At 40.2% G+C, this 25,977-nt stretch overlaps 1 protein-coding gene across 1 annotated transcript; it reads right to left on the reverse strand.

The window, feature by feature from the left end:
- Nucleotides 1-1,174: 1,174 nt before the first annotated feature.
- PTGR1 (prostaglandin reductase 1) lies at nucleotides 1,175-25,770 on the reverse strand. Its single transcript, XM_081321681.1, has 10 exons — nucleotides 25,166-25,770; nucleotides 21,857-21,972; nucleotides 20,116-20,161; nucleotides 18,138-18,197; nucleotides 17,200-17,367; nucleotides 14,487-14,604; nucleotides 12,073-12,228; nucleotides 9,055-9,160; nucleotides 2,096-2,214; nucleotides 1,175-1,736 (listed from the first exon to the last, which is right to left on the reverse strand). The coding sequence occupies exons 2-10, from the start codon at nucleotides 21,960-21,962 to the stop codon at nucleotides 1,626-1,628; spliced, it is 990 nt and encodes a 329-aa protein (XP_081177807.1). The 5' UTR covers nucleotides 21,963-21,972; nucleotides 25,166-25,770; the 3' UTR covers nucleotides 1,175-1,625.
- Between the last annotated feature and the right edge of the window lie 207 nt (nucleotides 25,771-25,977).

Raw genomic sequence — 25,977 nt, forward strand, 5'->3', positions numbered from 1 at the left:
GATTATGTCACCAGTGTGGACCAAAGAAGTACTGCAGCAATCCCACCGTATCATCCCACACAAAGTAATAGGTGCCATCAGACAAAAGTTTCATTACAACTATTATTTTACATGACACTTGACCCATGTTCTGACTTTATACCCTTCTGGACTCTTCAATCCAAATTCCTTAGCTCTAGATTCAGTATTCCCAAATGCAGCTTTTAGGCTAGAACCAGAGTGGAAAGAAGTTTGCCCTTTAATCTTTCATTATTGACTTAAAGTTATCTGTCGACCACTGGGTTGCTCTGTTCAGTCATACTTTCCCATCCCCTTGGAAGAAGTCATTTAAGCAAAAGCTGCTTGTGGCATTTTTCAAACCCTTCCTACAAACCTGTTCGGTTTCCAGTTAAAAATCTGACTGCTCAGTTTTTGTAGTTATCAAAAACAATTGGAAGAAGCATGGCTGCCTATATTTACTCCCTGACCGAGTGTTGGGCATTTACTCATTGTAACCCTCTTCCTTCTCCACTGTTTCAGAGTAGGTAATGGCAATCTCCCCATGGTTCATTGTCTCTGCCCTCGTGGCACTCAAGAGTTGGAATCAATAACACATACCGTAGTCCTTGTGTTACATCCCTTTGTTCAGCAACCCTTCAACAATAAGGTGGCACCAGTGGTGGGATTCAAATATGGGAACAACCAGTTCTCTGCCGCTTCTGGAAGTCCATTCTGGGCCTGGGCAACAAAAAATTAACTACCGGTTCTGCTGAACTGGTGTGAACTGGCTGAATCCCACCACTAATGGCACTGAAGAAAGGGACGCTCGATCAGTTCTCACACTTATGACCATTGCAGTGGCCCCTCTGCTTTAACTCTGCCCTCCCCTCCCCTCCCCCATCTCTGCCCTTTTGGCTGCCCTTCACAGCATGGTGGAGATGAAGAAACTGCTATATTCCACTGTCACTGAATATTTTCTTTAGTGAAAAATTCCAGTCCCAATTAGGTTCGCAACCTGAGAACCACCTGTATCGCACGTTTTATATAACCTGGTGCCAAAATCTTATCCTTCTCTTTCTAGCAGAAATTCCCAGTTCCTTTGTTGATTTTCCGCTTGCCCATAAGGCTTTTTCTACAACCCACAAAGTTGCAAAGTTTTGTTGTCTAGCAGCAAGGCTTCAGAGGGACTGTAAATGTTTATTTGTGTTTTATCTTTTTTGTTCTCTTGTTTCTATTGTTTGCTGGTTAAAGCTATACTGTAACACATAAAACAGATTTTTTTTTAATATCGTGATTTCGCAACCAACACAAGCTCACCCAACCATCTATATAACATGTCTGAATACAATCTCTGGATGTAGAAACTATTTATGGATAAGAAAGGATTCTGTGTGCTTCATCTTTTCAGGCAACATACTGACAGCAGGATATAACAAATCTAAGTGGCATTTGTTTCTTTTGTCCTTAGACTTCACATGATAATCTTGATTTTCTGTTTTGGCCAGACTTGAGGCATGCTGCAGTGGCATAGTAGATTCGCATAATCTTAGACAATGAGATAATTGTTGGCAAGAAGACAAGTCAGACCATAAGGAAGTGCAGGTACAGTGATTTGTGGAGCTTTCAAAGGCAGAACTTAGTGCCTTTTATACTTCTACTACTGCCTTTCCAAAGTTGTCTCCTTTGAGCATTCCCATAAACGCAGCGGGCATGTTTTCGAAACCCTTGGTGATGTCCTCACGGTATTTAATTTTCCCCTAGGTGAAAAGTAAAACATTAAAATGTAAGCAGTTCTCCCTGGGATTTAACATCTAAGAATACACTTAGACAAGACAAAGGGAAAGCGTGACATGTGCGTTTTAGACATATCCACGCCCACATTCTACCCTGGAGTACACAAAGATCTATTCCTGAATGTATTCGAGAATAAAAATAATAAGCAATACTCGCAGTAACTCAGAATCCAGCTCTTTGCGTGTTTTCCTCTGCAGACCAAAGTTATTCAGCCCAGCCAATATCAAAGGGTTGAACTTGCTATAAAATGAGGAGAGAAAATTCCCGTGACATGCCACCTCGGGCTCAAGATCTTTTCCCTTTGGATTGCACATAGACATACCTCTTGAACCCATTTCAGCATTGCCTTCAGCCCTTCATCTTTTCTATAATTCCAACGTGTGACTAGAAAACCTTCCATGTACAGCTGTTTCATGATCATGGGCACCTGGACAAATGGCCCTAGAAAAGAGTGCAGAGAAGAAAAAGTTAGGAAAGTTTGTCCTGTCACACCGTATCTTCATTCCTGTCCCTGTTACCCAAAGTTGCATATGTTATGTTTCCTAGTTTCCTGCAATATTCTGCCCACTTGGGGGGGAAAAAGAGAGAGAGAGCAGTATTTTCTCAATTACGGTCAGCGTAATATGGTTTTTGTAAAAAAAAATTTGCAAGTGAAATTGCATTGAGCCTTTGCAACTGAATCATAAATGTAAGCGTGTCTCTTTCCAAATACAATCCAGTGTGCAAATAAAACATCAGCAAGGTTAGCCATCAAAGTCTGTTCTGTTCCAGCCTATCACTGGCCCTGTTTGAATGTCAGGGACAACCCCTTTTTATAGTCAACAGGCTGGAAAAACCCCAACCAAATTTATTTACAAAGAGTTCAAACAAAAGTTAAACCAAAAGTTCAAGAGTTAAACCAAAAGTTAAAACAAGAGTTAAACAAGAATAACAGATCAGGACTCTAGCAGAAGATCTTCAAACGGTTGCCTTCAGCAACCAGCACCTCCCACACCTTCCCCTTTTATCAGCAGTCCCAAGGCGTGGCTTCTCATTGCCTTCTCCCGAGTTGCCTCATTGCCTTCCTCTGTTCTGCTCTGCTAGATTGCCTCCTGCTCCTAGTGTCCCTGAACAAAGCCAGCTGTGGATTGTCTTCTTCCAATCCCTTGTGCTCACACGGCTGAGTCTGATGAAGAACAAGACAGGAGGGGCCAGGCTGAGAGTCCTGCAGTGCATCAGAACCTTCCTCTGACACCAAAGGCTCTCCAAACCCCTCTTCCTCCTCCTCTTCAGAATCATCCGACTCAGCTGCCGGAACCACAGGCTGATGCTGAATCACAACAAAGCCTGACCATCCTGCTTTTGGTCAGTTTTGTGATCCAAGGCTGCTTCTGAACAAGACCCTAAGCTGATTTTCTTGCTCAAATATAGCCAATTTTGGTTTTCACCTTAAAGCGAGGTCAAGCAAACACCAGCTGAAAGATAGGCGAGAGTCATTTGAATGAGTTGCTCAGAACTAAGACAGCTATGGCTTGGTCACATTTTCTCAAAGTAGCTGCATGATTTTGCTATTTTCCTACTTGCTCTGGTTGTTTGTCTCATCCCTGTGAACACATGACTTTGCTGTGCCATTTTTGTATAGCAGGTGACAGTATTTTAATGCAAACGGTGACATCTCACGTATCTGCTTCACAGCTCTCTCAGCTTACCTCATTCTTTACCAACATACTGCTTTTTTTCATACTTAAAACTGACCCATTAATTGTCTTAAACACAAACAGCACAGGTAGACTATATTTACAGTATACTAGATACTCGACTTACAATAATTTGTTCAGTGACCATCTGAAGTTATGACAGCATCGGGGGAAAAATGACTTAGAACCGATTTTCACACTTACGACTATTGCCACATCTCCATGGTCACATAAAATTCAAATGCTTGGCAACCGACTCCTATTTATGAGTGTCCTAGGGTCATGTGGTCACCTTTTGCTACCCTCTAACAAGACGGATTCACTTGACCATGTTACTAACAGTGATTCCCTTAATGCACTGTGGCAAGAAAATTCGTAACATGGGCCAAAATTCACGTAACTGTCTCGCTTAGCAGCAGAAATTTTGGGCTCAATTGTGGTCGTAAGTTGAAGACTAACTGTATATACTTTGGGATGTCTTTTATTGAGACCGTGTTAAAAATTGGATTGAACAAAATATAATAGAGCAAGGGAGGCCCTGAACTAAGAGCGAGAAGATTTTAAGGGTGTCCCCAAGCAGGAAGATCTAATGTGTAGTCCTTCTTCAGCTACAGCAGCTCACTGGGTGACTTGGCAGTCAATCATTCTCTCTTAGACCAATCCATTTCATGTGGTTGCTTGGGGGTGCGGGGGGAGAATTAGAAGTGGGAAGGCAGTATATGCTGCCTTTAGCTCCTACAAGAAAATGTAGGATATGACTCTCAAACCACAAAAATCCATGTTTTCCATCCTGTATTTTATCTGTCTACCTCTTAAACAGCCACTGTTGGTCTTAATGGTATGTACTTATGGGGAAGCATTAGCACTTTGGTATAAATCAAATAACTGAAGAGGGGGAGACAGATTTGCATAGAGAAGCCACTGTATCTCTTGCCTGCTAAAAATGTAAAACATTCATTTTAGTTTTGCGCGAATCTTGAGGAAGACTGATCTAGTTACCATCTGTAACCACATTTCTTTAAACGGTTTGAAAGTCGTGGTATAATATTTCCACTGTCCCTAAGAATAGCGCAGAACAATATTTGTATTCTTATTCTGCTGCTGATTCTGCTGCCAATAAATCCTAAATATTGGTTGGACTTACCAGGTCTTCAAAAGTGGTCCTTGCTAACAACCGAATGCAATTGGGTTCAAACAACTAAGCTAAAATCAAATAAACCTATGGTTTATTGTTAACTACTACAAGGAATTACTGCATGGTGACAGTGATGGAGTAGCATAATATCTAAATCAGATTACTGAAAAATTAAACTTTCCTGGCTATAGCTTGGCAGAAAATCAAAATTAAAAGAGCCCTCATCATTATTTGACCAGCTGCATCTTCTTAGCTCGTTAGAAAGTTCAAGAGGACAGGCACAATCATGGACTGAATACCAAGGAACCCCTTTTATACAGGTATCACAGATCTTCCATGAAGGATATACAACTTTGGTCTCAGCAGGTGAAAGCACCAAATTTTATCTGAGATTGGAGTGATAAGCAGAGTCAGTTTGGGTTAAAACCTGAACAGGAGACCACCAGAAATCTCAAGATGGTCAGTTGGAATGCAAAGTTGAAAAGGCATCCAGGAAGAAAATAACTTTCAGTTTTGTTGGTAACAAAATGATAATCAACCATGTAACAATCAAAATAAGCCACAATTAACATAAGGGAATTTTCAGCTTTTAAAATACTACTATACTGTATAGTGTTTCCTAATAAACATTTACTTCTCCAGAACTTCATGAGACTTTAAAGAAAGTTATTTGAAAGGCTTTGATTTTTATTGACGCTGGTTCTACACAAAATGAACAGTTTGGTTTTTGGCTCAGCATTGTGTGACTCTGGTCAGTGGTGGCTCACTGAACAAACCAGATCCAAGTAATCAATTCATGACTGGCCTCTAGTGGCGCACAACTATTTGCATCACTCATTAAATTTCAAACACAAAAGTTCACAGTTGTTGTTGCCACATAGCCAGGTTACCCTGAATGAATACTGTTTCAAAATTAAGGATTTTTGTAAAAGAAAGAAAGAAAGAAAGAAAGAAAGAAAGAAAGAAAGAAAGAAAGAAAGAAAGAAAGAAAGAAAGAAAGAAAGAAAGAAAGAAAGAAAGAAAGAAAGAAAGAAAGAAAGAAAGAAAGAAAGAAAGAAAGAAAGAAAGAAAGAAAGAAAGAAAGATAGGTAGGTGTGGTTGATCTATCCTGGAACTGTAATTTAAATCTATACTTATTTTTACTACGTAAACTTGAGTGGGTTGAGGGTTGGATCTGGTTAGTACCTGAATGAGAAACTAGTTGGGAACATTTAGGACAGGGGTCCCCAATCCTCGGTCCGTGGACCAGTACTGGGCCACAGCATACTAGCAACCGGTCCGCACAAACAAGGAAAGCCCCATCCACGAGATGCAGGCAGCACACAAAACCACACTCCCTCCGGTCTGCGGAAAACCCTCTCTCCACAGAAACGGTCCCTGGTGCCCAAAAGGTTGGAGACCTCTGGTTTAGGATGAAAAACATTTTCGAAAAAGACAATTGCAAGCCATTTCTATACTATTAGCAAGAAAACAATCTCACTTTAAGGGCACATTCTATCCAAAGAACAATGGTGAATGGCTTCAGTTTTCTCCATCCTGCTATGCTTTTCTTGTGACCCTGGTGTCTGTATATATGCATACAAGTGGTTCTCGACTTATGACCAAAACTGAAACCAGAATTTCTACTGTTAAGCAAGGCAGTTGTTAGGTGAGTCACAACCTATTGTAGAACTTTCTTCATGGTTGTTAAGCAAACCGCTTGCAGTTAAGAAATGTTGTTAAGTGAAACTGGCTTCCCCCATTAACTCTGCTTGTTGGAAGCCAACTGCGAAGGTCACAAATGGAAACCACATGACCCTGGGACACCACAACCATCATCAATGCATGCCAGTTGCCAAAGCACCCAAATTTTAACCACGTGACCATTTTAAGTGCAAGTACAGGTTGTAAGTGACTTCCAGTGCTGGTGTAACTTTGAACAGCCACTAAATGAATGGCTGTAAGTCGAGGACTACCTGTATCTACAACTAAATGCCAAATTTGCTTCTGCCTGTTTTCAGGCAAAGTTACTCAATTTGGTGGAAATGAACCACTGAAAAGCAAAAAGAAGAACATCTGGGTGTCTTTTTCAGGGGAAGGGTCCATGGTTTAGGCCAGGGGTCTGCAACCTTGACAACTTTAAGACTTGTGGACCTCAGCTCCCAGAATTCTGGGAGCTGAAGTCCACAAGACCCCTGGTTTAGGTGGCCAAGAAGCACCTGTGGAAGTCCTGCTTTCCAGTCAAGAAAAACATTTTGTTCATCCCAAAAATCCTCAAGGAATGGCAGTCAGGAGGCGTTGTCTCCCAGAAGGTAACTGAAATAACCAGGGTGGCAGCAGAGTGGGGTGGGATTTGGGGATCTCATGAAAACACCAACAACAGCAGTAAACAAAAATAAGGAACACCCAGAGAACCAACCAAAGTATTTATCGGTGTATAACACGCACTTTTTCTTCCTGAAAATAGGGGGCAAATGATGTGTGTGTGTTATACACCGATATAATGTTAATGACCCATAGTTAATGACCCATTATCCGAAATTTAAGTTTTTTTCCTGAAATTTCCTTTTTAAAATAAGGTTCGTGTTATACGCCGGTGCGTGTTATACGCCGATAAATATGGTATTTGGTTTGATTCACTTGCGCTCAGTTGTTCAGTCCCTAGTCATCTCACAGATGGACAACTGTAATGTCCTCTACATGGCAGCACGGGTAGTTTTGGGGCCCCAAGAATAGCCCCTGTAATATCACTGCTCTGCAAGCTGCATTGGCTACCAGACTGCTTCTGGGTGCAATTCAAGATGTTGGTGATCACCTCTAAAGCTCTTTGTGGCATGGATCCAGGTTACTTGAGGGACTGTCTCATGCCACTGGGATTGGCCCATACCACTCGTGCCCGCAGATGAGGTATGCTGTGGGTCCCGTCAGCTCGATTATTCCACCTGGGGGCCCCAGGAGGGGGGCCTTCTCTGCTGTGGCTCCTGCCCTCTGGAATATTTTGCCCTGCCCGCCCCATGTGAGGTTGGCCCCAACCCTCCTATCTTTTCATAAGGGCCTAAAGACGTGACTTTCCCAGTTGACTAGGGGCCCCAACAGGGGAAGAGCTCAATGATTAGTAACAAATCCCATCTCACCCACAACCCACTCTACCCCTGCCCTCCCCATGTGTCTTTGGTTTTAATGCTTGATTTTTAACTGTTAATGTTTTAACTTATATGTAACTGTAAGCCACCCAGTTAACCTATGGTAAGATGGGCAGCCAATACATTTTATATATGAATGAATGAATGAATGAATGAATGAATGAATGAATGAACGAACAAAAAATCTGAAAGCACTCTGCAAATTTCTTTGCAGCAGGAGAAAATTTGCAGAAACAAGGAACAATGGTTTGAAGACAGAAACATATACATAACCACTCAAACATATTGTAACTGCAATGCCAAACTGGCCAAATGTGGGCATGTTCTTTTAAAAAACCACAATAACATGAAAATATATATTCTTAAAGCTTTAACTTTTTTTTAAAGTGAAATGGCCCAGGGGAGTTGATTATTTCTTTTCTATTCTAAATGTTCTTTTAGGACTGATTCTCTTCAAAAGTAATTCAACAGTAGTACTATTTCTTAAAGCACAGTTTTGGATATGAGCTTTTAAAAGACGCTGCTGCTTTAATAAATTGAATCATTAAAGCACTTTAATATATCTCTTAAAGGAACAGCAACTCTTTTGCAAAGTGTAGCATTAAGTAAGTTTCATATTTATTGTAAAACAAATGTGGTTTCATTATAAAAATGATCAGTAAAGGATTAGAAATAAGTCACTAGAATTTTTCTCTCTCTAACAAGGAGATTTGCCCAGAAACATCTGTCCATGTTCCCCACTCACTATCAAATATTACTATTATACCATTTGGCTGGCAAGCATACCAAATTGCTATTATGCTCAAAAACCTAAAATGAGCTTTCTTCTTCCATCTTCATAAAAACTAACAGAAAGATGAAGGCAGACAAAAGAAAAGATACAAGGTGTATCACATCCTCCATTAATTTCTACCCTGAGGTAGAATATTTTATGTATTTAGTCTTCTTTCAAAAGTAGTTTTTTTTTAAATATATGTTTGACAATGTATGTGTTATGTGTTAGATTAAAATTAAGTGACTATAATAGGAATATTGATCTTTTAAAATGTTTATTGTATTTGAGGATAACTTAAATATTGATTATTCATTTAAAGTTAAAAAACTGTTGTATTATTATCTCTGTGCTGAAATACATTGGAGGTCACCTTTGTTATATATTCGTTTGTTGTAATTTTTTGTCACTCTTTAATCTGTCCTGTTATTCCCCTGCTTTTCCCCCCTTTACTTTAGTTTGTATTTTTAATGTTTACTTAAAAAAGGGAGGAGGTAGAGAAGTGGGAGGAGGAGTGGGGGAGAAGGAGGAGGAGAAGAAAGCAAACAGCATGGAGAAAGAAAAAGAGATTTGCACCTTTCTTGAGCTGGGTGTCATTATACAAGGAGATAGCACCACACACCGCAATTCTCCCATATGTCTTCATTTGCTCCAAAACAACACTGGAAAATTCTCCTCCCACCTGGTGGAGACAAAGACAACACAACATTTGCCAAGACTAAAATACTCCCCAGAGGAGGGATATTGTTGACTGATCGACATGGGTTTATTTTGAAAGAGCTTCACTAATGCCCATAATCCCTTCTTAGCAGCAGAGATCACAGGAAAGAAATACAGAGTTTTGCTTTGGGAATTTCAAGCACTTAAAACATCTCCCAGTCGGAGGAAGCAGGAGGTCACATCTAATACTAGGGAAGTTAATTCTTGATTCTGCCACAAATAGTTACCCTGCCTATTTTCTTTTTGTTAAGCCTGCCTAAAACTGCTCCGTGTAAACTGCTAACCCAGCGGGTGGGTTCTGGATGCCCAGAACAAGCTGAAAAAGAGAAGAGGAATTTAATTTAATAATTTGGGAGGAGCCGCGGCTTGGAGCTGCCATTGAATTTTGTTCTGCGGGACAGGAATAACACAACACATTCCTTGATTTTTCTCAAACATGGCGTAAAAAGACAAAATCAGGGCATAAATGCGACTGTTGCTTTGATCAAGTATTTTGGTAAATGTAAAAAAAAGGGGGGGGAGGGAGGGAACTACCCCCCCTGAGAATGAATAAAGTTATCAGCTGTTATGGGTGAGCGAAGAGGGGTCTTCTCTGTGCACCGGTGACTATGTATGTCAACTCTACCTGGATCACAGGATCTATTTTCAAGTCTGAAAACAGTTGTTTGAGTTTGAACTAGCCACATAAAAAGTGTCCAAAGGTCAAAGTACTTTGGGAGTGGTAAGATTAACCCTTTTTGAACACAGGCTCAAGGTTGACTCAGCCTTCCATCCTTCCGAGGTAGGTAAAATGAGGACCCAGATTGTTGGGGGCAATTAAGCTGACTTTGTAATAATGCCGCTTGGGGGGGGGGCGAAAGCCCTAATAAGCAGGCATATGCATAGAATGAAGGCTATTGCTAAACACATTGATTTGTGCTTCTTAGATTGTAAGCCGCCCTGAGTCTTCGGAGAAGGGCGGGATATAAATGGGATTAAAAATAAAAAAATAAAAAAAGGTCAAATTACTTTGGGAGTAGTAAGATTAACCCTTTTTGAACACAAAACAAATATTTGGGGCTTCAAATGAATCAAATTCAAAATATGTATACACATATCCTGTCAGACTAAATGGCTCAATCAGAAAAAGAAAACAACTTTATTAGAGTCCCAAAGTTGCATTTTTTTTTCTGGAGGCAACTGGACTTTCTTGTGTTTCTTTGGGACAGTACCTTTGGGATAACCATACCTGGATGACTGAGAATCTCCACAGACAACTTTTTTTAGAGGAAAGAATAAGAAAAACCAAACAATCAAATTTCAAGTAAGACAAACCTTTGGGACTCCAGAGTATGCAGATAGTCCTCGACTTACAGCAATTCAGCTAGCGACTGCTCAAAGTTACAACGGCACTGAATTAAGTGATTTTATGACCATTTTTCACAGTTACAACTATTTGCAGCATTCCCCATGGTCATGGGATCAAAATTCAGATGCTTGGCAAATGGTTAACATTTATGACGATTGCTGTGTCCCGGGGTCATGCGATCACTGTTTGCGATCTTGTGACAAGCAAGTCCTTGGTGGAGCAGTGAGCTAATGCCTCCTTAAGTAACACCAGCTGCCTGCAATTAGTGCAGGTTCGCGTCCCACCAGGCTCAAGGTTGACTCAGCCTTCCATCCTTCCGAGGTAGGTAAAATGAGGACCCAGATTGTTGGGGGCAATTAAGCTGACTTTGTAATAATGCTGCTTGGGGTGTGTGTGAAAGCCCTAATAAGCAGGCATATACATAGAATGAAGGCTACTGCTAAGCTTGTAAGCCGCCCTGAGTCTTCAGAGAAGGGCGGGATATAAATGGAATTAAAATAAATAAATAAATAAAATAAGCCAATGGGGAAGCCAGATTCACTTTACAACCAAGTTACTAATTTAACAACTTCAGTCGTTCACTTAACGATTAAGGCAAGAAATGCTGTAAAATGGAGCAAGCTTAACCAAGCTCTCACTTAACAATAGAAATTTTGGGCTCAACTGTGGTTGAGGGTGGCCTGCACCACGTAGGCCTTGGTTAATGGCCATTCGTTCAGTGACTGTTCCAGTACTAAACAGGTGGTACTTATGACAGGTTCTCATAGTTATGACTATAACAGCATCCCCACAGCGATGGGATTACGGATCTGGGTGCTTGGCAACTACTTCACAATTAATTATAATATTGCATGCAGCATCCCACAGCCACATGGTCGCCATCTGGCTTCCCACAAGCAAAGTCAATGGGGAAGCTGGAAGGAGGTCACAAATGGCAATTGCATGACATCATGCTTAAGAATGTGGGATTGGCTCAGTGGTGGCAACCGGAAGTTTAGGAACTACCATATCGAAGCATTGTAGTCAATTGACAATGTGCTTTACAACCTCGTCACTTAGAAATTCTGCTCCTGGCTTCGGTCATTAAGCAAGGCGTACCTGCATCAGGTACTTGAGCACAACTAATATAGGTGCACACATGTAAACACAGACCACACATGTCCTCCATTCACACCTGCTCGTCTTCCTCCCATATACCGACAGGTGCTCAGAAACATACATCTATAGGTAGAGGAATAAGCCTCTCAGCTGAACCCACATAAGGTGGGTCACAAACAACACATATACCTGCTTCCAACAATTCATGCCTACCCTGAAAAACCTTACCTAGAAGGGGAGGGGGAGATATGGGGTTGTTGGTTTGCTTTCCAAGAAAGCCTGATTTAAAAACCTTATTTTTGTTATTATTGTATGCACTGTACATTATAGAAGGAGACCGGTGGTGGACTGTCTGGGAGAGAGAAATGCAAGGGGTGTCCCAAAATATAAAAAGGCCAGTCCAAAGTTGGACTCAGTCTTGTACGTACATTATCAAAATAGCAGTCGTAGCCATCGGGGGAAGCATCTCTCAGAGCCTGCTCCAGGGATTTCACCGTCTTGTAGTTAAAGACTTCGTCAAAGCCAAGTTCCTTAAGGTAATCCAACTTCTTATCAGAACCTGCAGTGCCGACCACTTTACAACCCTGCCAGTTAAAACAAAAAACAAAAACAATGAGGACCAGGTTCCTCTGCAAGGCTATGGGAGTTTCTTCATAAACCATTTTCAACAGAGATAGAGATGACAGGCAGGCAGAGAGAGACAGGAGGTAGGAGAGATTGGAGATTGGATTGGATTCATGGGATTAAGTTGTGAGATAGAGTTAGCTGGGGGTTGGGGGAGAAAAAACAAGAGAGAGAAACTTTATAGGCCAGCTCAAAAAGGATGACTTAGCACAGGGCTCTTCAAACTTGGCCCTTTTGTGACTTGTGGGCTTCAACTCCCAGAATTCCTCAGCCAGTCATAAAAGGGCCAAGTATGAAGACCCCTGACTTAGCAAGTAAAAAACCAAAGTAAAACCCAAGAATTATAAATCTGGTGTGGTCAAAGTGTGACATATCTTACATACAGTAAAACAAAAAGCCACGTTAGGATAAATAAAATCCCATTGATCAGATGGTGAGTATTGTGGCGGTCAGGTAGAAAACCAAGAATGACACATGGCAATTCTTCCAAGCTCTTTACTGTTTCACACCTATAGAAAAAGCCTGCCAGACTGAGGATTCTATTTTCTGCACCTACAATATAATCTGTGAACTATTAGGTAGAATCTGTCTTCAACCTCTCACACATAATTATCTCGGCTGAGTTGCCTCCCATTCTTCTGGAATGTAGCCCCTCCCTCCGGAGAATCACTATATTCCATTACAGTGGCACTTAAAAGAACAACACCAACTTTTCATGGAAGAAGCTTCCACTGATGACATAATTACTTAATTGCAATAAAGATACAGGTAAATGAAATTTGTCCACTGTAGCAAAACACACCAAAGTCATATGGAATAAAAGTAAGTGAGTAGTATTAAAAGGACTGCCTGCCTCTATGGACAGAGTGTATTGAAAAGATGCTATGGAACAAGTGTTAGCTGGCAAGACTGAGACTAAGTTAAAAAAAAATTTTAAAGCAACGGGTTGCAAGAATGACATCGATATATAAAGTGGATTGACAAACGAAGCTTATCAAAATTTTGCAGAATTTTGTAGCAAAGGACAAAGGAAAAAACAAAAAAGAATCATGTTCTAGGACAGACATGTCAAACACAAGGCCCGGGGGCCAGATCCGGCCCGCAAAGTGGTTTCATGTGGCCCGCAAAGCCATCCTGGAAACAGTGAGGGAATGGCCCTGACTGCCTTGGCCCTGGCCCAGAGACCCTCCTTCTGCCAGAGACCCTCAGATCTGTCCCACTCCTGCCCAGGCCCCCATAGGCACCCTTGATGCGAACGATGTAGAGCTGGCCATGCCCACCCAGTAGGCCATATGCACTCTAGCCACGCCCACCCAGTAGGCCACGCCCACCCTGGCCATACCCACCTGGCCCCGAGGGCAACCGCAATGCTGATGCGGCCCTCAATGAAATTGAGTTTGACACCCCTGTTCTAGGACATTATCTGAAAGGGCTGAAGATTAAAAGTATTGATGGACTTTAGCCAACCTCAGGAGCAAAATGATAACGTTTTATGGACTTGTTTATAAGTAAGGGATGGGATATTGAGAAAAGAACATTCTCATTGAAGGTGATCATTGATATTGAAACATTGGGAAGTGATAGTTGTGTCGTAAGAGAAGGTGATAAATTACTAAAATTGTTTATACTTGACTTGAAATGGGAAAGTCATTTCTTTGTATAGTTTATAAGCTTTATACAGTTCGTATTATATTTTTATTTGTTTTCTATTTTTTCTACTTTTACTTTTTTTCTTCTCTGCATCCATTTTATCAATTTTTCTTTTTTAAATTTTGTATTAGTTTTTATTTGTTGCAAATTGTAAGCTTTAATAACTATTAAAGAGAGTACTTTTATGGATGCAAAGAATGAACATAAAGCACAGGCATCCTAAAGAAGCCACAGTGGTATCCCAAAAACATTATGAAAAATGAGAATAATGTAATTGGCATCAGTCACATCGTAATGTTACAATGTGAAGGTTATACCGCGTGTAGTTGGTATCACTGAGTGATGCTATCATGAGACGTATGACATCATATTGTATCATATTCCCTCATCCCATGACTAAATGGGCGTGTTGCAAATAAGGTGATTATGTGCAGAAATTTCTCTGCAGTATCAATCAAGGAGCATGGAGGTAAATAGAGCAGAGACAAGCAAACCAGAGTTTTCATAATACTGGTGCATTGATCAGGCTGTTGGAAGTTGAAATCCAAAATATTTCATATCCGCTTACGTTAATTTTAGCAATCTGCCCAACCAGATTGCCCACAGCGCCAGCTGCTGAATTAACTAAGACAGTTTCTCCTGGTTTGGGCCTGCAGATCTCCAGTAGGCCAAAATAAGCAGTAAGACTGCAAGAAAGAAAGAAAAAAAGAATTAAAAGCTTGTGAAAATAAACACTGACACCATGATATGTCCAAAACATAAAAATCAAAAAGGACTCAAATACGAACATTTACAACTAATGGAAACAACCTGCTTACACATAAAGAATATCTTTAAAAGCACCATAGAATAAGTCGGGATTCCTCAGCTTTGAGGGCTAGTAAACGCATGGGGAATTCTGAAATAATACAGTATTATGTACTTATTCATTCATCGTTTGTTCATTCCTTCAATTTGTGTCCCTACAGACTCCATCAACTGTCAACAGCCTACATGATATAATATATTAGAAAACCTTTAAAACATCCACTGTAAGACTTCAAATGCACCAACAATTTAAAAATTGCCAAGAGGAATGATCAAAAAACCAAGTGAAAAAGGAAAGGGAAGGGAAGGAAAGGGAAGGAAAGGGAAGGAAAGGAAAGGAAAGGAAAGGAAAGGAAAGGAAAGGAAAGGAAAGGAAAGGAAAGGAAAGGAAAGGAAAGGAAAGGAAAGGAAAGGAAAGATCTGAGATTAACTAAAATGAACCTATAACAGTCTGTTTAGTGGCCATTCAAAGTTACAATGGCACTGAAAAAGTGACATATGACTAACTTTCACACTTAATGACTATTGCAGGATCCCGTTGGTCACAAATTTGGACGCTTGGCAACTGGTTCATATTTATGACAGTTGCAGGACTTGGGATCATGTGATCACCTTTCGTGACTCTGACAAGCAAGTCAATGAGGAAGCCAGATTCACTTAGCAACTGCAGTGATTCACTTAACAACTGTGGCAAGAAAGGTCATAAAACAGGGCAAAACTCACTTAACAAATGTCTTGCTGAGCAACATAAATTTTGGGCTCAATTATGGTCTTAAATCAAGGACTACCTGTATAACTTTTTCTACTAGCAAAAGGTCTGATGGACAGCACTTTAACTTGAACCAGGCAGAAAGGACCTAAAAATAAATCCAGGATCTGGAATTAAAGCTGATGTTCGAGGCTGGCATTTTCTTTTTCAACATTGTAGTTTTTTGTTTAATTTAGTTATAATATACAGATGGATCAAAGGGAAAATACGTGGCTGAAAGGACTAAAATTCACTGTACGTCATAATTTAAAAAGAGAACTTTTACAAAATGGTATGCCATTGGTATGTGACACCAGAAAAACTTTCTAGATTCATATAAAGGTATTTAAAATACATATTGGAAATATGAAAACGTGAAAGGTAATTTTATTATGCTTGGCAGATCTGTAAAAAGGCCATATACCGTATGTTTGGGTTTCAATGCTCACAATGACACAAAGAATTGTAAAGATGAACTTTTACCTGGAACCAGAAATTTTCTTGGACAAACAGCTAGAAAAGACTTACAGACTTCTGTTTTTGTACATGGTAAATGCAGCAAGATTATTCAAACTGTATGCATCAAACTCTGAAATACCTACAATGGGGGGAATGATTGGTGAAGAGGACAAAATGTGCAGAGATGGCAAAACTGACTTGTTTGATTAGGAAAAAAGACAATAACTACATTGTATAGAACAGGGGTAGGCAACCATGGCTCTTTTATGACTCGTGGACTTCAATTCTCAGAATTCTTGAGCCAGCCATGCTGAGGGGAAAGGGAGAGGTTTCTAAGCTGAGCCATGCCGGCTCAGGAATTCTGGGAGTTGAAGTCCACGAGTCATAAAAGAGCCAAGGTTGCTTACCCCTGGTATAGAAGAACAGGCAGAGCTGGGGGGAGGGGGGGCGGAGTTAAACATGACATCAGTTTAGACTCCTTATGTTGCCATGAATGATCCAAATCCAGCCCCCTCTAAATTCCATAAAATCTTTTCTAGCACCATTGTCGTGCTGATGGTTAGTTGACTAGACTCTTCTGTATAGACTTGAATACATCTTCTATGCTGCAACCTAACATAATCCTGATCCTTTGTGCCTGACAACTGTTAGTGACTTGAAACCTTATGTGCACTTTTTGCTGAAAGAAGAAAAAAAAAGAACTTAAGAAATATGGGTCAGATGATTATAAGGGTAGAATATGGAAAGAGGGGACCTATGATCTTTAGCTTAAAAAGACTAAAGATAAATATGTTTTATTATAATTACTGGGGAGGGAAAGACTAGAAGCTATTTATTTATACATTTCTTTTTCTTTTTTATTTCTTTTCGGTTTACTTAACACTTTGACTTTAGATCCTTTTTTCTACAAATTTGTATCATTTTTATTTTGCACAAAAACTAACAAAAAATGAATTTGAAAAACAGATAAACACAGGAGTTTTATTTGGTTAGGACTCAAGAAAATGTTTCTGGACACGCTGCTGTTCACACCCACACACCCACACTGGTATCAGGGAACGAAGAATTAGGCTGACATCCTCTGAATATACCTTTCCCAGGTAAAAAGTATGTTTCTCATAGGATCCCTCATTGTGGAACCATCACTCTTAGGTTTAATAGCCTATGCAGGACCACCCTTAGCTCAAGTACCATGTAGCAATATTTAAAGTCTGGGTTACAATCCATCACATCATCTCCATCAAGTACATTATTAGGGTACACTTACCCTGGCATGCCAATTGTTCCAAGAGCCAATGATCTTGGAAGATTTGCTGGCCAGTCTGAAAGCATTGGTGATAGGTCTTTGCCATTGGAAATAAAATGTGTTGTCCAGCCCGCCATTGCCACAACAAAAGTTCCTACAGGAAATGAAGGATTTCTGCTTTCCAAAATCCTTTGAAAACAACACAGGTACCTAGTTATACTAGTCATCAAAGAAACTCTATGGATTGCAAACATAACCAGTTTTTAATCATCCTTTCTAAACATTTATGAAGGAGCCGGGTAACTCACAATCTGACACTAAAAAGCTGCAGGGATTTGTTATGTTGAGCGTGCTGTGAGACCATTCTAGGCATATTTCAAAGCATTAATATTATTCTGTAAAGTCCTAAATGGCTTTGAAATATCTAAAAGCTGCATTTCCTTCCATCACTTGAGGAGAAGAGCCCCCATAGGAGAAGCTAAGATGGTCCCTGAATTGGAGTATTTTCAGTATCACATGGAGAACTTTTCATGCATTCAAAACTTGATTTTATTACTCTTATTGTACCGGGAAGCCTTTTTTTTCCTGAATCTTTTGTTAATGTTTATTCAGCTATCCTTGGAACAGCACCAACGATACAGCTTGATGTACTGTAGGTTCTATTTGAATATTCTTAATTGTGCTTTTTTTCCCCTTCAATTTGGACAAGGCCACAAAGTCTACCAAATTGACAGGTCTTGTGGACTCTGTATTATTTACTATTTATATTGTAGCCTTAATGAGGACCTTGTGTAATTACTTTGACTCAGCCCACACTTGTTTCCAACAGAATACAAATACAAATGTGGGTGTTGCTTTACTTTTCGTTTTATTGCCCAATGCCCAATTTAACTTCACCTGTAAGAAAGGAGACCAACCAGCAGCTGGTGGAACAGGACAAAAATCAAGGTAGATCTTACCTTGCAACCTGAGATCCCATCATAATGTCCCCTTCCTTCATCTGTCTCTTGCTGTATACTCTGCAAAACAAAAATGAAGCAAAAATCAATGTATGAATTTTTCTTTAGAGAAATACACGGGGCCAATTAATCACTGACATGATTGACAGGCTTAATTCACATTAGGAGAGAGAAACATAAATGTAAGTAATTTAGCCTGGACTTGAGTCAAACTCATTTCATAATGAAGTTAGGGCAGAGCCAGGCTTTTATGTCATGTTTAATATCTAGCTATGGCAGCAATGAATACTGTACTTCGATCTGCAGTATAAGCCGCTTCTTGTGGCAACTTTATTTTTTAGGTCATATGGAAGTACATAATTAGACATTAATATAAGTTACAACAAATTCTAATTTGGCAAGGGAGGTATTCTTTCAGGACGCTACATAGTTACTCATTTGTGCTACATCAAACACCTTTTGGTACCTGCAAACAATGATTAAATAAATGTTCTATTCTCCAGACCATGAAAAACCACAAAATATGCCAGTATCATTTGCTTCGGCTAAATGTCTAGAACAGCAGGCTTAGCCATCTGTCCTATATTTAAATAATAACATTGCTGTCTTGAGCTTGGTGTGTCTCTAGTAATACCAACTAGATCAGAATCACAAATAAATCAGGACATCAGATTCTGGTGTACCATGAAGAGAAGGGCTTGTCATACAGCAAAGGACTCTAGTTTACACATAATGATGATGCCTTACTTGCAACTGTTAGAAAAAGCAATATATCAAAGCTATCTAAAACCATGGACTTGCCAGATTAATGTAGAAACAAAGGGATCTGCCTACAGCTGGTCTTTAACTTATGGCCACATTTAAGTGAAACATTTCTGTTGCTAAGCAAGGCAGTTGCTCAGTGAATTTTGATCCATTTTACAACCATTCTTGCCACAGTTGTTAAGTGAATCAATGCAGTTGTTCGGTTAATAACACAGCTATTAAGAGAATCTGGCAGAGAATCTGGCTTCCCCATTGACTTTGCTTGTCAGAAGATCGCAACAGGTGATCACATGACCTCAGGACCATCATAAATATGAACTAGTTGCCAAGCATCCAAATTTTGATCACCTGACCATGGGGATGCTGCAACGGTCCTAAGGGTGAAAAACAGTCATAAATCACTTTTTTTCAGTGCCTTTGTAATTTTGAACAGTCACTAAACGAATGGTTGTAATTCAAGGACTATCTGTATTTGGATATTTGTCTCTAAATAGTTACTGTAGAAAAGTCTTGGGGCTTCCACTTTCTCTAGAATTCTTGGTGGTGTTGATACTTTTGTGGTATTATGTCATTCCAGCACCACAAACCATATGGCTAGATGGGAAGAAGGGACTTTGCAGCAAACCAACAAGAGGGGGCAAGTCTCTAGCAGCTCAAAACAGTTCATTCCTGGCCTACAAATAGCCTTGTATTAGAAAAGATGCAAAATGCCACTTGCACATTTTTAGAGAGAAAAAAATTGAAGTTAGCCAGCCTCAGTTATACGCTGGGAAAGAGAGGAAGGCTGCTTCATGTACACATGCCCATAAGGTTAACCGAATAAAGCATCTTCAGGCCAAAATTAGGAAAATGTGTATATTTATCCTCTGCAGGATCCAATCTGAGTTGGTCACTGGGACCAGAGGTTTAATCTTTTGGGTTTTCAGACTCATGCTGAAGCCCGTCCTCAGGGAACTTCTATCTCACCAGAATGGATCAATACAGTTCTGAAAGCTTGGCGAACTAAACCTCTATACTGGGTGACTAACACACATTGCATCCTCCAACATTATCCTGGGGCACGTATATTTGCCTTCATTCATACTGCCCTCTGCTATCAAAAAGGCTGTTGGGAGATGACTAAAGTACAATAATTGGGAAATTAGGAGAAAAGGTCAATGGTCAGAATAAAGTGGGGTTTTAGTATTGAAGCACAAAGCACAAACAATAATACCTCATATAGGGGTCCACGCTAAGAAACACACTTTTGAGCAGCAGCTCTGTAATACAGAAGAAAAAGTTATGAAATGTCAAACTAATATATGAGGGCAATTTGGAAAAAAAACCTCTGTTTGGTTATCAATGACAGACGCTTGCAGATACAGAACTTTTATTATACATATTAGAAAACTACAACATTACATTACTTTTTGACATAATCGCCATTCAAATTGAGGCACTTGTCATAACATCTTACAAGGTTTGAAATTCCCTAGTAGTAGCGCCAAATCTGGGCTATTGGGTGTGTGTGTGTGATCAAAAACATCCCAATGGAACTGCTTCAAAAGTTCCTGGTTGCATCTAGCAGTGTGCGGGCGAGCATTATGGTGAACCAACACCACATTGGAAGTCAGCATGCCCTGACACTCGTTATGGATGGGTTGTCTGAGTTTTCGTAATGTTTCACAGTAGACATCTGAATTGATGGTTGAACCAGCCCCATGAACTTCACTAGCAGTACTCCTTTGGCATCTTCACATTTGGCGGAATTTTCTATGGCACCACTTCCAGTGTGTTGTTGTTGGTTCACGATAATACTCACCCGCACACTGCTAGACGCGCCCAAAAACTTTTTGAAGCAGTTTCGTTGGGATGTTTTTGATCACCTCTCCCTATAGCTCAGATTTGGTGCCAAGGGACTACTAGGGAATTTCAAACCTTGTAAGACGTTATGACAAGGGCCTCAATTTGAATGACGATTGTGTCAAAGAGTAATGTAATGTTGTAGTTTTCTAATGTGTATAATAAAAGTTCTGTATCTGCGAGTGTCTGTCATTGATAACCCAGCGGATTGCCCTCGTGATACTGGAGAGAAAACTACCATTTGATAATCTATTTTCCTTTAAAAGAAACCAGGAAGGAATGGACAGAAAATGGGAGAGGTGCACTAGTCTGAAAATGCAATTTATATGCACAAGGGAGTTTCTTTACACCATGCTATTTTACCAGTTATACAAAATGTGTAACTTTTATACTATTTTTCTGTTAAAAATCTTGTTGTTATATATGCCTTAGGAAAAAATAAGTAAGAAATAGAAGGAAATACATTATACCAATAAAGAGGTGGGAACAGCAAGGAATACAAATTTCAAAGTATTTTTTATTTGTTTATTCATTCAATTTGAGGCCTCGGGTAAAGAGCAAAAAAAAACAACCTAGAAATTTTGGACTTGGAGGAATAAATGAAAACTGAGAGCATGCTTTTCATCTAAGTTGTGTGATGTTTTTCTCAGTGAATTTTTCTGGTCAAATGGTGTAAGAGCAGGTCACTTCAAAAACATACTTCCTAAATTCGACAACTCAACACTGAAAACAGTCTTTCATTTTATAGACTCATGGGCCAAAAACTCTTGGCCCATGATTTAATTAACCAGCTTTCAACAATATAGTTTCCCACTTTCTAATCTTGACTTCATTTGACCCGTTTCCAAATTCATTGTAAACTTTAAAAACAAGCAAAACTCACCACTCATCCATGAATTTTCAGGATGCATTTCTCCCCTAAATTAACATCTTTAAAGGCGCTTGTCATAATCCAATTTTTCAAAGCAATTTTTTTTAGTGTAAGGTGTTTAATATTTTCTGCAAGATATGTTTGGGTGCAGGAATCATATTTTTTTAAAAAAAACACTAGGACAAAGGTTATTGACATGGGAAACCTGTAATACAAATCACAATCCAACAATTCCTCTTACCTCCATGCTTTAGATCTGGTAGGTCTATCTCTATTAATTCAAAGTCACTCTGCTTAGGAACCCCTTCAAAATGCTGCTTCAGGATCCAAGCCTTTGCCCTCATCATTGTCCACAGCCTGAGTGATTAAATAAGAATTTGGCAACTTTATAACAATAGCAATAGCACTTAGACTTATATACCGCTGCATAGTGCTTTGCAGCGGTTTACGGAGTCAGCATATTGCCCCCAACAATCTGGGTCCTCACTTTACTGACCTTGGAAGGATGGAAGGCTGAGTCAACCCTGACCCAGTGAGAATCGAACTGCTGGCAGTTGGCAGAATTAGCTGCAATACTGCATTCTAACCACTGCACTACCAGCATATAACCTATCTGGCTGGGTGGATTGAACTGCTGGCAGCGGGCAGAGTCAGCCTGCATTACTGCATTCTAACCACTGCACCACCATGGCTCTTGTTTTTCTTTTAGTGAAATGATTTCCTGAAGTTTAGATTCCTAAGAATTATTTTTCTCCTAGCTAAAACCGGCAGCACCTTTCACTCAGAAATTGAGAAAATCCCAGATTTTTTTTTCTTAGTTCTAGAACAATAGGTGTCCTCAATGCAGGCAAGGACAACCCAATTCATGACACATGCTCTTCCTTATTCAGACATAACAATCAAGAGGGTCTTTTCCCAAAAATACGTAGTCTCCTCACATTTGCCAGTTGCAGTATACCCTCAAAAAATTTGCAATATTAAAGGAAGAGTGGGAAAATTTTGATCCTTCCATTTATTGCTCAACCATAACTCAACAGTATCCACACCAGGACCAGTCAGATTCCAATACATTCAGATGGGATAGTGCTTCCACAGCCAGATTTACAGTATATGGTACAGTCACGTCCTCAAACAATGTGAATCTCATTGTTCCAGTTCAGATCAATATTAAGGCAGTCCTCGACTTACAACAGTTCATTTCGTGACAGTTCAAAGTTACAATGGCACTGAAAAAAAGTGACTTATGACCATTTTTCACAATTATGACCGTTGTAGCATCCTCACAGGCACAGGGTCAAAATTCAGATGCTTGGCAACCGACTCATATTTATGATGGTTGCAGAGTCCCGGGGTCACGTGATCCCCTTTGGCAACTGTCTGAAAAGCAAAGTCAATGGGGAAGCCAGATTCACTTAACAACCCTGTTACAAACGTTAACAACTGCAATGTTTCACTTAACAAGCAAGCTCATAAAATGGGTCAAGACTCACATAACAAATGTCTCACTTAACAACAGAATTTTGGGGCTCAATTGTGGTCGTAAGTCGAGGACTACCTGTACATCCCGTATACTAAGGTAAGATGTGCTAGAATATTTGTCCCTTAGAAATTTATAGTTAGAGCTAATAAAATGAAAAGATAAAGTACTGTTGTGATTCAGTGTCAGCCTGTGCTCTCAGCAGCTGAGTCCGATGAATCTGAGGAGGAGGAGGAGGGGTTTGGAGAGCCTTTGGTGTCAGAGGGAGGCTCTGATGCACTGCAGGACTCTCAGCCTGGCCCCTCCAGTCATGTTCCTCATAAGGCTCAGCTGTGTGAGTACGAGGTATTGCACTCAGAAGTCACAGCTGAATGTATTCAGAGACGCTAGAAGCAGAAGGCAATCCAGCAGAGCAGAGCAGAGAAAATCAATGAGGCAACTCAGTGAGACGAGGAGAAGGCAGTGAGAAACCATGCCTTGGGACTGATAATAAAAGGGGAAGGTGTGGGCGGGGCTGGTTGCTGAAGGCAACCGTTTGGAGACATTCTAAGGGAATCCTGGTCTGTTCTTGATACTTCTGTTTAACTCTTGTTTGATATTTTTGTTAGGCATATGGTGTTAGCCTACAATGTTGGGCTGAAAATATATTAACCATGATGTTATATCTTTAAGATGTTAATTGGCCAATGGGTGTGTAAGTGTTCTCATGGCCATAAGAGGGAGCTAGTAACGTAGCTTCTTTCTCTCTCTGAATTCACGGCTCTCTACTATTACTGTTTTTGCTCTGTTATTGTGATAAACCTGAACTGTGTATTGACCTCTGGACCGGTAAGAAAACTTTGTATTTTGGATTGCTACTTGGACTGTTTATTTTTGACTGTGCATTTTTGTTTTTACACCACCTCAAAAGTAAACTACTTTTTGCTTTTACAACTCAGTGTACTCTTGTGTTTACTGTGTGACTCTTACTGCTCTCAGTACCCTTCCTTGTCTGTGCAACTCTTTGGTAGCACAAGGAGACCTCTGCACAACAAATTCCTTAACAATTTTGATTCATTTATTGAAGGAAATATTCTATTGCTTTTTTGTTTGAAGTGTTAATAAATTTGGGTTGGGTCTTTCCAGCCTATTGACTGTAAAAAGGAAAAAGGCGTTGTCCCTGACACACAAACAGAGCCGGTCGTAGGCTGGAACAGAACAAGTACATTCAGTCCGCTGCTTGCAAATATATTAGTGACAGCCTCAGGAATGTTAACAAAAATATAGGTTGTTTGTTTAGTTTAGCATACTGTGACTACACCAATGTTTTTTTAAAAAACACTCATAAACTTTATGGCTTAGTGTGATTTGTGAATCAAGCAAATTGCGGCATACTCAGTTTAGGTTGCAATCCTATATCCACTGCCCTAAAGGTCAGCCCCACTGAATTCAGTGGGACTTTAATGAAATCTTTTAAGGCCATTCATTTTAAAAGGTTAAAAAAATATACTCTGTTGTGGGACTAAAATTAACACACTGGCATTGCCCGTAGTGACTTAGAAATTGCTCCCTAATTTAAAAGTTCGTGCGCTTTTCCTCCTACAATACCGCACTGGCCTTTATTTTCACAGTGCAGGACGTATTTGGTTTTCTTGATCAACAACACCCCCCTCCCCACACACACAAACACAAACACACACACACACACACGTTTAAGAGCATTTCTATCCATCAGTTGAACCCAACGTTTGATAAATTTGCACTGCGCATTTCAGAGTTACTCGGCACGACATATTTAATCTCCTGCCAAAGGACTTCCCAAATAAAAGCAATATTACATAATATAATCTCGCTAATGATGATGATGATGATGATGATGATGACAATGTTTCCACAAACGAACAAATGTGCAGGGCCGCATCACTCTGAAGCGGAGAGGTGCCTTTACATTAATGAAGTCTCTGCCTTCATTTCCCTACTCTTGAAACGGGTAGCCTACAAAACCCGAGGCGTTTATTTCAACCAAAGCTCGCCTGTCTCTCTATTGGCTCCAGTCTGCCGCTCGCCCGCAGCCCTGCAGCCCAATCGACTAACCTGCGCGGCAGTCCGAAGCGATCCTATTGTGCAATTCCTGAAAAGCGACTGGTTTTCCTTTCTCCCTTTCGCTCGACTGCTCGGATTGGCGAGGCGCTGCCTGGCAGCCGTTTTAAATCCTTGGCTCCCCTTGGCAAAAACACGCGTCGAAGCTATCAAATTACCACCAGTCTGTCGGGAAAAGGCAGGCAGAGGCGTCTGGGTTCTGCCATCGCCCCGCGTCAAAATGAAGACCGCCTTGTTTTAAAGAGTTATCTGCATTTACGAACGAGATCGCCCGTACAGATTATGGTAGCCTCTAAATTATGGTTGGGTTTTTGTTTTTTTGTGGGGTTTTTTTTTTGCCACCTTTGAAACACATTGTCAAAACGCCCAGGAAGGTTTCTTGCTGTTTAGCACAATGAAGCCATTCCGGCATTTATGGTTTGCAAACGTGACCGTAGATCTTCTCCTGCGTGCTTTTGGAACGGCTTCTGGCTTCAGTTTTAATTAAAAAGGCTTCTGTGTTAAAATAATATTTGTAATAAATGGAAACTATGATATGCTGCCAAAAGACCTTCGGCTGTCTCCAGGTCCCACGTAGACTTGACGAGGGGTCTTTATCTTTTTTTTTGGGGGGGGTGGGGGTGGGGGGGAAAATTATAGCTGGATTAATCAAAATATAAAAGTTAAAAAATTGGGAGATTGGAAAGAGCTACGCTGTTAGGGACATCTGGTAAATGGTCGTTTTCTGTTTGGCTACCATGATGGACACTGTGATTTTGTAAATAACCCTCTCTCTTTTGCCATGATAAGTCATTCTGTAAGATAGT

Source organism: Vipera berus, assembly GCF_964194415.1.
Source record: "Vipera berus genome assembly, chromosome: 2".
In the NCBI taxonomy this organism is placed as follows: domain Eukaryota; kingdom Metazoa; phylum Chordata; class Lepidosauria; order Squamata; family Viperidae; genus Vipera; species Vipera berus.